The 15,389-nt window shown below is 43.7% G+C and overlaps 1 protein-coding gene across 7 annotated transcripts; it reads left to right on the forward strand.

The window, feature by feature from the left end:
• The first annotated feature begins 1,139 nt into the window (after positions 1-1,139).
• Positions 1,140-15,260, forward strand: srek1 (splicing regulatory glutamine/lysine-rich protein 1). Of its 7 annotated transcripts, XM_023796889.2 has the most exons (13): positions 2,562-2,695; positions 2,885-2,960; positions 3,503-4,849; positions 5,198-5,313; positions 8,661-8,825; positions 9,863-10,041; positions 10,581-10,714; positions 11,134-11,245; positions 11,319-11,438; positions 11,515-11,658; positions 12,134-12,205; positions 12,331-12,487; positions 13,387-15,260. In XM_023796889.2, exons 3-13 carry the CDS (start codon positions 4,819-4,821, stop codon positions 13,537-13,539), a joined length of 1,383 nt encoding a protein of 460 aa, XP_023652657.2. In that variant the 5' UTR covers positions 2,562-2,695; positions 2,885-2,960; positions 3,503-4,818; the 3' UTR covers positions 13,540-15,260. The 7 variants fall into 7 exon arrangements, with proteins under 7 accessions (XP_023652617.2, XP_023652631.2, XP_023652623.2 ...); XM_023796849.2 differs by lacking the exons at positions 2,885-2,960; positions 3,503-4,849 and adding an exon at positions 1,140-1,448; XM_023796863.2 differs by lacking the exons at positions 2,885-2,960; positions 3,503-4,849 and adding an exon at positions 1,140-1,448 and having other exon boundaries at positions 12,331-12,445.
• The last annotated feature ends 129 nt before the right edge of the window (positions 15,261-15,389 follow it).

Raw genomic sequence — 15,389 nt, forward strand, 5'->3', positions numbered from 1 at the left:
CCTTGTGTCCCGTGATGGGCTGGCAACCCATTTGGTATGTACCCCTGCCTTGTGCCCCGTGATGGGCTGGCATCCCGGCTGGCATGTACCCCTGCCTTGTGTCCCGTGATGGGCTGGCAACCCATTTGGTATGTACCCCTGCCTTGTGCCCCATGATGGGCTGGTATCCCATCTGGTATATATGTACCCCTGCCTTGTGTCCCGTGATGGGCTGGCAACCCATTTGGTATGTACCCCTACCTTGTGCCCCATGATGGGCTGGCATCCCGTCTGGTATGTACCCCTGCCTTGTGCCCCGTGATGGGCTGGCATCCCGTCTGGTATGTACCCCTGCCTTGTGCCCTGTGATGGGCTGGCATCCTGTCTGGTTTGTACCCCTTCCTTGTGCCCTGTTCTTGCTGGATAAGCCCCTAGATAACTGAAAGCCTGTACTGGGTAGTCAGTTGACCTCTGGATGATACTTGAGCTTTATATGCAGACATTCTGATCTGATTCCTTGTTTGGAAGAGTTGAGAAGCCCTTATCAGGTGGGGGATGATGTTGGAGGAACAACTTAAACTGATGTTAAATATAGTTGTTTTGCTGTACTAAAGCATGTATACAAGTCGATATATGCATAACAGCAGTATTTTTTTTTAAATCATCATGATATTCAAAACAATAATACAACTTCATAAATGCACAGTTTACTAGACAGCAGAATACTTAATACATTATACTTTACTCTGCCATATTCCTATTTCAGTCATGTCTTTTACTTAAGTTTGAGTTTAAAAATTTAAATGTAAAGTTTTATTGTGACGTGTTTCAAAGAACACTCAAATTTTTGTGGCACAATTGCAGGGGAGGGTACAGGTGCATGGGAGACAAAATCAATATAGGAGTTTTACATATTTATTTCGAATATTTATCATTTATATAGCTATATCTTCTGTTTCAGCCATTTCTCCTAATTATTTAACATTTATTTCATAAATCCAGTAGTACCTAGTCATATGTGTGTGAATGTTACTGACTAAATAGTGCGAGTAAGAATTTCTATGTACTGATATACAAATAAACATTCTTGAATCCTGAATGGAAACCCATAGCTTTGGAATGACGTCATTTTAGGAAACATGACATCCCGATCGAAAGGGGGCGCTGCGGCTGTGAGCCACGACACGGCGCCAGGCCTTATTTCATTTAACTGGCTCGCAAGAGTAACCGACTTTCAGAAGAAGACAAATTGAAGAAAAAGATTAAAACTAAACGCTGGAGTTGTACCCGCGGCTCGTATTTTCTCTCCCCTAGTAGCTGTCTTCTCGGGAACGGGCGGACATGAGTGGAATCCCTGGCACCGCCGTGGTTCAGGTCACCAATCTGTCGTCGGCGGTGAGCAGCGAGCAGATGCGGACTCTCTTCGGCTTTCTCGGTGATATCGAGGAGCTGCGGCTCTACCCGCCGGAGTACGTGTGCAGCCGATCGCATCGTTGGTGCTGGGAAACAGCGGGGATACGAAGGGCCTTTGCAAATCATGGGGCACGTTTGTTGTCGCGTCCCTCGTTCGTCAGCAGCGTTTTAAGCAAATTTGTATTGCCTTGCCGGAATATAAATTCTCGTTTATTTCGCTTTTCACGTTTATATTGTCCAATTAGGCTAATTACCGTTAGCTCCCCTAGCTAAATCTCCAGCAGTGTCTCGTTAGCCGGCTAGCTGGACGCCTGGCTTTTGGCTTCGTTCACGACTGACTGAAATGTTAAAAAATAATTAATTTACTTTTCTAGCCGGCATGGCAGGTCGCCTTTGTAAACCATAGCATGTAAACAATGACTGACTGAAACGGATCGGCCTTGGCGACCGAGACAGCATCTAGTGCTCGGCACCATCACCATTATACAACTGTAATACTCTGTATTATGTATACTTGAAATTTGATATTAACATCTGCATTATTATGTTGCAATAGTAAGCTTGTTACTTTGTACTAACTGTTAAATTATATTCTTGGCTAGTTCTAAACCCATAGATATTGATGTACGTGCCCCCCCATCCGGTGAAGAGCAATCGGTTGTTACCGGTGTTATGCCGAAAAAGGTATCCCTGCCGTAGAATGCATGCCTGTCTCTAAATGACTGATTTCTCGCTGATCTGAAACGAGTTGAGCTACTTTGTCGAGTAAGGCTACCGTAGTGCTAATCAATAGCCCCCAAAAACACGTAAAATTCTAACCCTAACCCCTAAAACACACCTAAAACCCTTATCCCTAAAAAACCCCTGACCCCCAAAAAACCCTTAAAAGCTCAACTCGTCGGAACACCGGCATGCATTCTAAGGCAGGGATGCCTTTTTCGGCATAACACCTGCAAACCATTTTCTGATTTTTACTGTTTTTTATATATTATTTAGTGTAATTTTGCTGAATGTCCCTTCAGATTTAGTTTTAGTAGTAAAAGATTCACCGTGTCCCTTAAGTTGCAGCCGAGGTTTTAGGCGACTGGAAGAATGGGCATTTAGCATGGGAGGGTGATTATTATTCTCCGCTAGACAACTGACTGATGTCGTTTTCTCTTCTCTTTCAGCAACGCTCCGCTCTCTTTCTCCTCCAAAGTATGTTATATAAAATACCGAGAACCTTCCAGTGTTGGCGTGGCCCAACACTTAACCAACACGGTTTTTATTGACAGAGCTTTGATAGTTGTGCCCTGCGCTGAAGGTGAGGATGGCCGTTTCGCATGCCCGAATCACTGTCACAGAATAATTAAGTGAAACCAGTTTTTTTCCCCACCAGATATAAGCAAAAGTACAAGAGGATGTCTGTGCCTTTGTCCTTTGTGTAGTCGTAATTGGCATAGAGAGAGAATTTCAAACCGGAAGACTGTAGCCTGTCTGTTCTGTGTTGTAGGATTCCCGTATCCTTGAGTTCCTTGAGCAAAAATTCCTGTCACTGTGAGAGTGTGAGAGACAAACTGCCTACAAATGTGAGATTCTGTGTGTGTCAAGGATGCCTTTTTTCTGTAAATTTCTATTGATAGAGTCCCAGGGTGAATTATTTTTTTGGTTTAAAGTTATATTTTATCATGGTCATGTCCCCTTTAGTGTGCAGCAATTTAGACATATCGACACAATCCACATTTAAGAATAATGAAATACCAATTTGCAGGTTTTAAGATGTGGTGTTCCTTTTAAGACCAACATGCTTCATAGGGGATGATGGGGGGCATTTTTCAGAAAGTCACGGCCCGTTCTGTGTGTAGCTATTTGCACATTACTGAGTATTTCCATGTGAGCCCCATGCAGCCCTTGCCTAGTAACCGTTAAGGCCCATCTGTCCTTTAGCACACTGTAACCCTACTGTGGGATGCTTTTAAATGCCAAATGTTTTTGACTGCTGTGGTGTTATCAAAGGCTGTGGTAAGATGACCCAATACATAATATGTAGCTAACGACAACTTTCTTTCTCTCTTTTTTTTTGTTTTTTTTATTTGTTTTTTTTTTTTTATTTCCTTCTCTCCTGGAACAGCTGTTGTTCCCATTTCTAAAGAGTGGTCTTTTCTGCACTCCCTCTAAATTTGGTTCTCTCGTTTTTTTTGTTTTGTTTTTTTTAAATAATAATAATGCTTGTCCTGGTGACTTGGTGCCAGATGGAAACTGAGTTTATTAATTTGGTTTTGTATGTTTTTTTTCTGTGTGATTATGTGTGCATATCAGATGACTAGACTGGCCCAGCTGGTACACTACACTAGCCTGTGTACGGCATTGTTTGCCAAGCCTCTATTCCCGTTGGGGCCAGCGCAGCCTTCAGGGGGGAATGTGACCAGGAGAATAACCGCTGAATCCTTCCAAGATGGACACCTTGTCTCTTTTTATTTCTTTATCATTTTATTTTATTTCTTTTTATTTTCTTGTCCCTTGTTTGCTTTTAAGAAAAAAAAAACGTCATCACAATTGTTGACCTTGTTTGCCTGTTTTGATTCTGTTCCCCCTCAGTACGTTATCCCATAATGATCTCCTCGCATGCTTGTCTGAATATTGTCTGGGCTGACATGACCAGTGCCCGTGGACTGTGTTTTGTAAGTGGGCAGAAAGGGGGACGCTAACGTTTCGTTTCCTCTCAGTCACGTCCTCCTAAACACGCTCATGTTTGTAGGATTCCTGACCTCAGAATCACAATAGGATTAAATCTGCCGCTTTCTAGACAAATTACCATGTTTAGTATGTTTTTAGATGTTAAACTGTGATTAGTCTTTAGGTACAAATCTGAAATGTCATGTCACTTTTTAAAGCAAATTAAGATGGCACACTTGAAACTGGCCTTTTTTGCACATCTGATTGATAGCCAGCAGTTTGGGAAAAGTAATTCAGCATTTCTTAGCCTTTACTGTAGTGTTTATCACAGGTAATGGGGTTATTTTTAATCAGTAGATTTAAGTCAGCTTAAGCAGAGGTAGCTAAGGCATCTGCCCAAAGTGCTGAACTGCATGTTATTTTGGGAGGGGGTGGGGGCTTGGATGGAGGGGGTTGTTTTGTTTCTTACTGCTCAGTAAGGAATGCACTCAACCCCCCCTCCCTAAGCCCATGGGGTGTAACATTCAGGGAGAAGATCTGTAGAGAATGTTGGTTATCTTAAAATTTTTGGCTATATTTATATACATATATATATATTTGGTTTAGCATCTGGCGATATTGAAAGGTTCTTAAAAATGTTCTTCTTTTCTGTATCCGATGTTCTGTGTGCTATTAGTGATGCAGCCAACATGAACGGTTGTCTTGTGTTGCACACCTTTCCAACACTGCGAAACGATCGCCCCACGGAAAGGCGCCCATGCTTGATATCGTATGGTTCATGACCAATATGTTTCCAGTACAGGTGACCCATGCCTCAAAGTGTTAACTCATTCTCTAAATTACTATTTTTTTTTTAATTTTTAAGGGAAAGTGCGATCTGATTCTTTGTGGGGAAAAAAAAAGAATTATTTCTTGTAGTCTTATAAATGACAGTGAAACCTTAGAGTAGATGTGACAGTATGTGGTATTCCAGGAAAGGGTATTCTTCACTTCATGTGACTCTTATTAAGAAGTTTCTAAGCTTGTAGATTTTGTGAGGCCTTTTGTTTTTTTCTCTAGAACTTACTGGGCTGATTGTGAGTTCATAGAGGAGAAGGTTGGGTGTTTTCTTCTCCACCACCTGCCCTAATGCCTTCACTCTGCCCTGCAGGTAAAATTCCTGAGGAGGCCAAGGCCTTGTCGCTCTTGGCCCCAGCCACCCCCGTCGCCAACCTGATGCCCGGGGGCGGGCTCCTGCCCATCCCCACACCGGCGCCTCTGCAGAATGTGAGTGTGCTGCTCTTCCTTCTCTCTGCCTTTTGCTTTATGGCTCTGTTGGATGTCAGTGATGCCTCCATTGTGTCCTGATGTCACGTCAATCTAGCAGTGTTGTCGGACAATAATGGACAATATTGTCCATTTAAAGATGCCGTGGTTTTTTCTGCATTAATGACCTTCACATTCATAGTCTTTGAAAACCACACACTTGTAGAACCTGGTTGCACAGTGCCCCAAACGATGCTGCATCCTTCCAGAACTGTCTGAGATGTTCCGAGTGTTCTTTGGCCGCTCCAGTTCCTTGTGGCCCTCACTCAGACTGGTCTTTTGCCTCCTGGGGCAGATGGCAGGGCTCATGTCCTGCTGTGCAGTATCTGTCCTCAAGGTCTTGCTCACCATCTGGCCATCTATCACTGTACACTTTCCGCTTGTGGTGGATTTATTAGTGGTTGACACAGATGACTGATATTAGGCTGATACTGGAGTGTACTTAAATAAGGGCCATTAGTAAACAAGAACATCTCTAATCACAGGAATTCCCTCCAAATTTTGTTGTGTCGTTTAATGGGTTGATGTCACGTAGTTGATGTTGGCTGAAACCCAGAAGTCCTTTAAATAGCTTTGCATTTTTTTTTTTTTTTTTTTTTTTTTACAAAATTCTCCCTGAATCTTAAGACGATGGACAGGTTCAAACTTAGATTTACACAAGGTCAGCAAAGTCCATATGTTGGCATGAGCCTTGGGTTAACATAGTAGCCTGCAATGTGAATCAGCTGACTAAAAAGAGTGAATGTAGAAGTGTTTCCCAACCTGTGGGCTGTGGCCCCCTAGTGGGCCATGTGAGTATTGAAGGTGGGCCTCCAAATGTTGCAGCGTGCCTTTTGTAGGTCAATTAATGAGAAGCTCGATAGCAGGCTAAAGCCACTAGAAAATGGATTAATGGTTTTCAACAGGGAAAAAATGAGATGAAACCAACGAAGAGCAAGTAGACATTAGAACTAAAATGAAAGGTTATGAGTCTGTACAGTAACCCCTTCGAATTTCCGAGGGTTAGAAGAGGAAGCTGCCTGAAAATATGAAAATTTGCTAATAATACTTGGGCACCCGTAACCATAACGGTCTGCTAGTCTGAATGATTACATAAAAAGTCCTATTTATTACCAGTACTGTACACTCTGCATGTCAAATTGTTTTGTCATTTCCTATCAAGACCTTTTTTTGTAATATACAAACCATCTAAATTATGTCCCTGCATGTATTGAACTCAAAGCTACTAGTGTATGCACTGGGAGCATTCTTTTGGACCCATTATTAAAAATGCTAAATTAGTGGCACTAAAAAGTCAAAAAGATACTGTAAGAAATGTGATACTCCACAGACACAGACGGCTAATGTGAGGCTGGTTGCCCAGACAACAATCCAAGCCAAGACTGTTAAAGATATAGTATGCACTTACGTTATGTAATAACATAATTATTACGTTATGTAATAATATTTATTGTAAGTGAATGGCTGCTGAATCATTTCAGTAATGTTTTTGGCTTACAGATCCTTTGCGAGTTCCTGCAATCTTTCTGCAAGCTTCAAAAATATTCTCATTTGCTTGTTCACAATCAATGACTAGAAAACCCACCCTCTCAAACCAATGAGCTTGTTTATGAAAAAACTAAAATGGTTTTACTTGATAATGCATCAATGTCGTGTTAAATCAACGCATCGTTTTTTAATACAATTTTTATGAAATTACCTTTTTGATTGCTGAAATGCTTTAATTCGTTTTAACAAATGTTATCCTTATATATTACTATGTGATTATGTGAGTAATTCAAATTATCATAAAACAAAAAGGTGGTTTGTACACTGTGCAGAGTTTCGATGGCATTCCACAGTGGGAGGAGCACTATGAGCACCTGCAGAGGAAACACACAGGCGCTTTTCTGCATTATGGACTGCCAGAAAAGGCAAAACTACCATAAATGTTGTTTATTAAAGTGCCATTAGTTATGGTGCTTTTTAATATCCTTTGTCCTTATAGCTGCCAAATACATTCATTAAGGCCGTAAATTGTTTTGCCTGCCACCCTAGAATCTCCATTGAGTAAATGTTTGTGAACTTTCTGGCTAGAATCTGGGCTTATCTTATATTGACTCAAGGGGCCAACGTGTATTTGTGCGATGAGCTTGTTGGGACCTGTGTTATCTTAATTTAAAAATTTAGAAATTAGTAAAGCAAAATGTATTAATTAGTAAAAATTAATAATAACTGTTCTTGCCTGAAAAACACATTGGACTTAAACCATCAAAAACTACCACCTCACCACTGCCGTCTTTACCTTGTTTAACCACAGTATCTCTTCTTTTAAAAGATGTTGCGGTTGCTGAACTGTTCTTTGCTTCACTGCGACTTTGGTGCTTATCTCTTCCATGGTATACCAAAACGGTAGCATGTGGTGTGCAATATAAGCATAAGGATACGCTGATTTTATACAGATGACTAACTTTTGGTCATTACAATATCTCAATGTTTTAGGCTTATCAAATTTTGGCACAAGTGAACGTTCATATAGTGCTGAAAATCGCCGTCCATTATCTGAAGCCCTACAGCGACATGCAGTATGTTGTCAAAATAAAATGAACTTTTAAATGAATCAGTTTGATTTTGTGGAGGGATATTAATCATTTAGATTGATTGATTGAACCATTGGTAAAATAGTTGATAGATTAATCTCTAGCAAAATAGTCATTAGTGGCAACCCTAGTTAAGATGTAAATACTCTGTTTTTATTAGGCCAGAATAGTATTGATAATTAAATTAAGCATGGAAACCAGAAAATGGTTTCTTACCTCTCCGTCAGCATAGAGGGCGCTAACGTCACACAAATGAACAGTCCAATACCCGTATTTAAAGAAATACAATTATCAACTGAGTGATATCTTGGTCAAGACTCTTATGTATTTAATGAATGATTACATCCATGATTGCATGGTATTAATGTATCGATGTCAATGGAGAGCTTCTTAAGGGAGAAAGTGTGTACTTAATTAGCGGAACACGGTCATGAACTGTCACCTTGAATTGTCAGATTTCAGCTGTTCATGGAGCACTTGTACCCTTTACTCTCCACTGTTTGTTCTGCCATAAACATGGCTGCCTTTTGGCTCTTAACTAGTAAAGAATTGATTACTTTTTAAAATCATATAGCATCTCATTTGCATTAAGTGCACCTGGGATGCAGTCAGTGGTACTGCTGGCAGCATGTTGCCATGGTTGCATTCAGCAGCCACACAGGCTGCTCTGTTTCCACAGGTCACTAATGCTAGCACGCCATGCTTCTCCCCGCCCCCCCCCCCCCCCAGCTGGGAATCCCAATCAGCAACCTGGGGGCACTGCAGAGTGGCCTGGATTCGTCTGTGGCAGCCCTGAGTGGTGTTTCTGCACAGCCCCCCATCATGGGCAATGTGGATCCCTCCAAGATCGATGAGATCAGGAGGACTGTCTATGTGGGCAACCTGAACTCGCAGGTGTGTTACGGCAAGCAGGATGACCTTTCACCCTCAGTTCGTCTGTTGGTTAGTCTATGTGCCAGAATCTGATATATGCTTCACATAAAAATTGTTTTTTTTCCCCGTTTGATACTACAGGCCGCTCCCTACTTATGTAAAACCTCCTTGTGTGAATCCCATCTTGTGTTCTCTCTCCTGCGCTGCAGGTGTAGCACACACAGAGACTCTGCTTTTAGCACGCAAATTCCCCCCGTTCAAAAGTGTGAACACTTCACTAGAATCAATGCTAACAATACTTGTTGCCACAAGTGTAACACGTCTTTTTACATGTAAGGGCATAAACACAAGCAATCTGTGGAAACATCTAGCTGTTTTTGACTGCCTAGCTCGTGGTTTATCTATCATTGCCTCAGGTATGTTATGTATGCTTAGTGGCCTGGAGTCCATACACAGAGTTAATCAAATTATACGAATATGGATTAATGATTAAAAGTAACCATTAGGCAGCTGGTTGTTATGAGTGCCTTCATACATTCAATATGACATGTTCTGAAATTCACAGTTGCAGGTCACGGATTTAGCGATTCAGACAAACTAAGGTTACCACACAGAAAAATAACCGGCAAAGAAAATTTATTCAGCTTTTCACTTGTTCAAAACATTGCTGTTTTTTTATATGTCTTTGCATTTAAATAATCACATTATATAATAGTGATTTGTTCAAAATAATGTTGCATTTTGCAATTCAGTGTTAATTTATGACGTACGTCTGAGAAAATAAAGCAATGTTAATTGTTTTTTTTTCCTCTCAAAAAGTACTGAAGAGTACAGATAAAGTACCATTTTGGTAATAGTAGTACCATTAAAATCTAAATGCCCATTTCTAGGTAAATCTGAGTTGCGTAAATCTTGATTCCTGTAAGGGTTTGTGGACTAGATTGCTTTCTGTACTGATGAACTGTACTTGCATGTTACAGGCTTGTTTTGACCCTGTAATTGATTCCGTAGATACCCCGTGTTTTAATGAGCTCTCAACCCCCCCCCCCCCCCACCAGACCACCACAGCAGAGCAGTTGCTGGAGTATTTCAAGCAAGTAGGAGATGTGAAGTTTGTGCGCATGGCAGGGGATGAGACCCAGCCTACGCGCTTCGCCTTTGTGGAGTTCGCTGACCAGGAGTCTGTGTCAAGGGCCCTTACCTTCAACGGGGTCATGTTCGGCGACCGGCCTTTAAAGTAAGACATCATGTCATGTAGGCTGTGAGACGTCAGCAAAGCAGCGTGGGCTTGGGAGACAAAAAGTGTGGTTGTAAGTGGCAAATGAGCTGACATAATCCCTCATCTGCCACTAAGGAAAATGGCTGATTGTCCACTGCAATCATCTCTGAAATTTTGGTAGTTATTTGTTTAGCTCTGCTGCTGCTAAATTCGAATTGTGATTAAGGTTTAAATACCAGCCGACAATATCGACCAAAACTGATGCATCGGACCACTGCCAGTATCTTGATAAACGACGATTTGTCGACACCGATATATTAACTGATATACTTTCAATGTTATGTCCTCTAAATGACACTCTAAATCACTGTGTGTGCCCTGTGATGGGTGGCATGCTGGCCCGGCCGTCCCCTGCCTTGTCCTATGCTCCTGGGTCACCGCTAGCTGTCTCTCCCCATTGGCTGTCTGCTCCTGGGCCCCCAGCTGGAGCTCTGGCTGCATGTCACTGTAGCTTGTCAGCTTGTCTCCTCTCAGTTCCCACATCTGTCCTATGGCAGAATTAATCATTCCAACAACGCCATCGTCAAGCCCCCAGAGCTGACGCCTCAGGGTGCCGCCAAGGAGCTGGAGGAGGTGATGAAGCGGGTCCGGGAGGCACAGTCGACCATTGCGGCAGCCATTGAGCCGGGAGGTGGGCCTGCACCGCATTCATTGAGCCCCATTAGTGCCCTGGGCCCTTTGCTTTGCTCTTTGACCCAATTCCTCTGTAACTTGTACATGTATGACATCCCTTCATCCTGTGGAAATGACTGTGGAAACAGTTATACTGATAAAATAGGGCAGACAGCGGTTTAGAGTGACGCTTCAGATAAAGTTTTCCTCCCCACATAATGGTTCCTTATCAGATTTTCATTTCACTGGGTCAGTAGCTCAAGTAGGGGATTTTCTTTGGTTTCTTTCTGTTCTGTATCCCCTTTGCCCTCAGTAGTGGTGTGTGTGTGTGTGTGTGTGTGTTTGTGTGTGTGTGTGTTTGTGTGTGTGTGTGTTTGTGTGTGTGTGTGTGTGTTTCTTTATCCCCATAATGAGCACTGGCTTTGTTTTGGCTCCCAGATGATTCCGGGAAGAAACGTTCCACTACCAGCTCAAGGAGGTTGAGGAAATCTCGGAGTCGCTCGCGCTCCCGTTCCCAGTCACGGAGAAAAAGGTCCTGCTCTAGGCACAGGTACAGCTTGGAGACCTTACCGACAGTTTGTCGAGGTCTCAGCCTATAATGAGCTGCCTGCTTGTCCCTGCAGGAGCCGTCCCTCCACAAAGTCAAGGTCAAAGGTCGGCGAGTCCCACGGCTCTCGGGCTTCACACAAGAAGCGCTCGCGGTCCAGGGACCGGAGGCATTCACGCAGCCGTTCACGGTCCAGGTGAAACCCTGTCTGGAACCAGAGCAATTCCAGCATGCGGCGGGTCATGTGTGACATTCCTGTGTGCTGCACGCAGGGGCAGGAGGAAGGAGAAGGAAGGGAAAACACGGGCCAAAGAGGAGAGCACCCGGGACAAGGAGGACAGGAAGCCCAAGGACAAGAAGGGCAAGACGCCCCCCAAGAGCTACAGCGCCTCCCACAGGTCGCGCAGCACAAGCAGGTGGGCGCGCCCTCAGCAGGTCATGGCTTGCTTGCACACGCATATCCTGGCAGTGTGATAAATAAGGCTGGGGTCAAGTGACCTCCATCTTAAAAGGAAGTTCTGACATGTTGGATGAATCTGAATACCAAGAAAGCAAAGACCATTGTGGTCTTCTAGCAAGACTGGTCTTGTGAACTTGCCTTCCACGAACAAACATGGGGTGCATTAAATCATGGGATTGGTCTTGTTTGGCGACAACACAAGTACGCATATTGAGATTCACCCTTTGTCAACGCAGCCCCTGAAGTAAAGTTGCGAATGGGGTGGAGGGGTGTCCTTTCTGGCCTTTTCTACAGTGGGTAACATGATCAGCAAACACGAAAACAGCTGCATTGTGTTTTTACAGTTAGTTTGGCTTCACAGCGATGACCTCTGGAATGTTTCCTGTCAGGATTTCCTCATTCCAGCCCTGATTTTTGTTTTTCTCCTTTAGAGGTCATCGGAGGAGGAGCCGGAGCCGGTCAAAGACGCCCAGGAGAAAGATGAAATCCCCATCCCCAAAGAGGTACTGTGGAAAACAGCAATTGCTGTTCCCCTACCTGTGCTTTAGTCCTCTGTGGCTGCTTCAACTGTCATGGTGAAATGGGTTCCACACCCTCCTGACCATCCTCTCTAATCTTTGTTCTCCAGGGGCAAGAAGGACAAGAAACGCGATAAAGTGAGGGATAGCAGCCGTGAGCGGGATAGGTGGAGGAGGAGCGGGCGGGATGAGGAGAAGGCGGAGCGCAGGTCCAAAGGCGGGAAGGTGAGGGCGGCTGCTGTGTGCCGGGGCCTCCTCGCCCAGCATGTGAGTGTCAGATGGTTTTCAGGTCAATCCTCCTATCTGATTGAGCCAGAATCTGATATGTGCTTCACAGTAGCCCGCTGAGTATTTGATGTGCGTCTATAGTGTTTGCTGGGTTTTTTGGCCCAGTTTAAGCAAGAAACACCTCAATCTCTCAGATCTCGTGGTTGACATGACATATCTCTGCACTATGGAGGTTTGAAATGCCTTTGGGTGGGAGGCGGAGTTCCAGGGTACGCTGCTGAGGTAATATGGAGCGTGTGCCCGGCATTCTGCCTGTCAGGCTTCTTGGCAGCAACCCTTCAGAACCAAGTGTCCCATTTAATTTATGTAACCGATTAAAAGATGGCGGTTATCATCATGTTTTTATGTGGTTTGTGACGGTGTTTTGTCTCTGACATTACATAAAGTCCAGAAGGAAATTGTTCTCCCTGTTTTATGCTGTGGCTGTCCAATGTGCTGATTTGGGTGGGTCGCAGGTGTTTACACCCGTTACCATTAAAATCTCCAGGAATGCCTTGTCCAGCCTGCGGTGTCTGTGTTTACGGTCGTTTTCTTATCCATTTACACATCGCAAAAGTTACACGCAATCTGCCATTCCAGCAGCTCACTGGCATGTTATAGGATGCCAACCTATGTGCTTGTTTATGGTACTTTTTTTTTTTTTCTTTTTCTTTTTAATGAAGTTGGGGGCAAATTAGGATCATGCATAGCTTACGTTAGTGTTTCTCACATGGTTTACATCTTTGCTCCAGAGGTTTCGATAATGTCGCTCTGAGGGGTTTTTGCTCAGTCCACAGGAGTATTGCATCAGGCCTCTGAAGAGGTTAAATCCAACTCTGCTGTGTAAAGGGGGCCCAGGTGGGAAACACAATTGACTTATGCATACGTGGCCATTTCAGGCGGAGAGGGATTCAGACAAGGAAAAGACATATGAGAGTGAGCGGGAGGGTTCGGTGCCTGCTGGCGAGGAGTCGGCCCCCCAGCTCCAGCACAACGGCAGCTACAGCAAGCATGGCGAGGACACTGCCTGCACCGCTGTCGATGACCAGTGAGGGCACCGCTGAGCCCATCCACCCACTTCCTCCTGCCCCCCACTTCCCGCCTCTTGTAGGTCCTGCAGCCAATGTGATCTTCACCAAACCAAACAGACTGTAGCTGTTTGCCCCCCCTCCTGTGAATCCATTTGTCACACAACACATACAGAAAATGGATGAACCCGTCGCACTCTCCTTCACACTAATAGTACCTTCATTTCAGTACCAGCTATATTAAATGCGTGGATTCTTGTTCCGCTTTCTCATTTTTTCCCCCCCCCACATGAAAGTTGTTTTCAGTTGTCAAGGTTGGATGTCCTGTTTTTAAGAACAAAAAATTCCCTTGTTTGTAAAAAATGCTGATTCCCCCTATTGTGAAATAGGTCAGCAGACCTCAGCTTGTTTTAAAGAGGCAGAGTTCCCGCATGGCGGGGGAATGGCGTATGGAGGGGCTCCAGAGCAGCTCGGCTCATCTGTGGAGACCCCCCATACCCCCCCCCCCCCATCCCAATGCCAAATTCAATCACGTGTCCTGCAATGTCAGAAGCAGCCCGCACTGTACTTTTGGCACATTTTTCGTAAGCCCCCGTCAGCTGAAAAGAACAAAGGTCTGCAAGCACAGCAACACAAGTGCCTCCGCTGGAAGACAAAGGGGCGTCCTGGACGAGCAGCAGACTGCTTCAGTGGTGTGAGCACGCAAAAGGGGAACTGAACACACAGCCCTGGCTGGTCAGAGGTGTAGAGACGCCTCTTCGTGCTCTGCAGTTTTATAAGGCATCTCACAGAGCCTTGCCCGTTTTAACCGAGGTTTTAAACCCAGAAGTTTAAACGTTTTACTTTTTAAAGCAGTATTTTGTTTCCGCCAATAGCCACAAGCACCCTTGTATGTCTAGGAACTGATATGTGTTGTACAAAAGACTTTTCAGCTATAGGTTTTGTATTTCATTTTCTATTCCCCTAAGATGATGGATTTCCCAGTGTGTGTTTGAGTCTGAATTCGGTCTGTTGGAAGAAATGACTTACTCAGGACAGCAATGTTATTACAGGCGTGACACATTTTGAAGTGTGTTAAAAATATATCATTTTTAACTGTGTGGAGAGTCAGTGTGGACTTCCTCGATTGTACACCATTTGTATACTTCTAAAGTTTCTTTAGAGGGTAACTTTTTTTTTTTTTGATAAAGTGGCAATTCTTTTGCATCAAGTTTCAGAGTTTTGCTTTGTATTTTGTGCTTTGAGTAATTAAATTTGATTAATGGTAGACTGATCACCACAATTTGTAATATTGAAAAAAGGTCTGCTTGTATTTGCGGCTTAAATTTAGTGTATGCTGGTACGTTGTTGCAAAGTGTATTTTTTCTAACCCCTAGTGCAGCTCTTTGGCTTATCTGGGTACTGGATGGATGTGTGTAGTCTTCACAAAGAGAGATATTCACTGTATATTTGCCAAGATGGTCTCATTGGTGATGGGTAACGGTTCGATGTTTTGAAAAAAGTTGTCCCTGATTTACTCTTCCCGTTTGATAGTAAAATGGCTGTTTACATTCTGACGTTTCCGCTGCCAGCATCTGACAGGAGGTCAGTGACCATGAATGCAATCATGTTTAATAACCAGGGTGGTGGGGGGGGGTCATTTCAGTTTCCTTTTCATTCTGGATCCCATGTTAACTGTAAATAATTGCCTCATTGTCATGAACTTGTAACAGTTGTGATTGTGATTAAAACGGGCATCTCTTCCATACTGCCTCTGTTTCTCCCCACCACTGTCTTTCTGCTCCAGGAACAGCTTTTCTCAAATTCCAGCGGCCTCAATGTGACAGCCTCAAAATTACAGTGAAAAGGACATGATCAACCATGCGACAGCAGGG

The sequence above is a fragment of the Paramormyrops kingsleyae genome, chromosome 7 (genome assembly GCF_048594095.1).
Source record: "Paramormyrops kingsleyae isolate MSU_618 chromosome 7, PKINGS_0.4, whole genome shotgun sequence".
NCBI lineage: Eukaryota > Metazoa > Chordata > Actinopteri > Osteoglossiformes > Mormyridae > Paramormyrops > Paramormyrops kingsleyae.

Bases quoted from the DNA above. Each gene is read 5' to 3' on its own strand.
- srek1 (XM_023796849.2), top strand. From the start codon at position 1,321: ATGAGTGGAATCCCTGGCACCGCCGTGGTTCAGGTCACCAATCTGTCG. The intron at 8,826-9,862 runs GTGTGTTACGGC...CCCCCCCACCAG, and splicing joins TGGGCAACCTGAACTCGCAG to ACCACCACAGCAGAGCAGTT. The intron at 11,246-11,318 runs GTACAGCTTGGA...TTGTCCCTGCAG, and splicing joins AGGTCCTGCTCTAGGCACAG to GAGCCGTCCCTCCACAAAGT.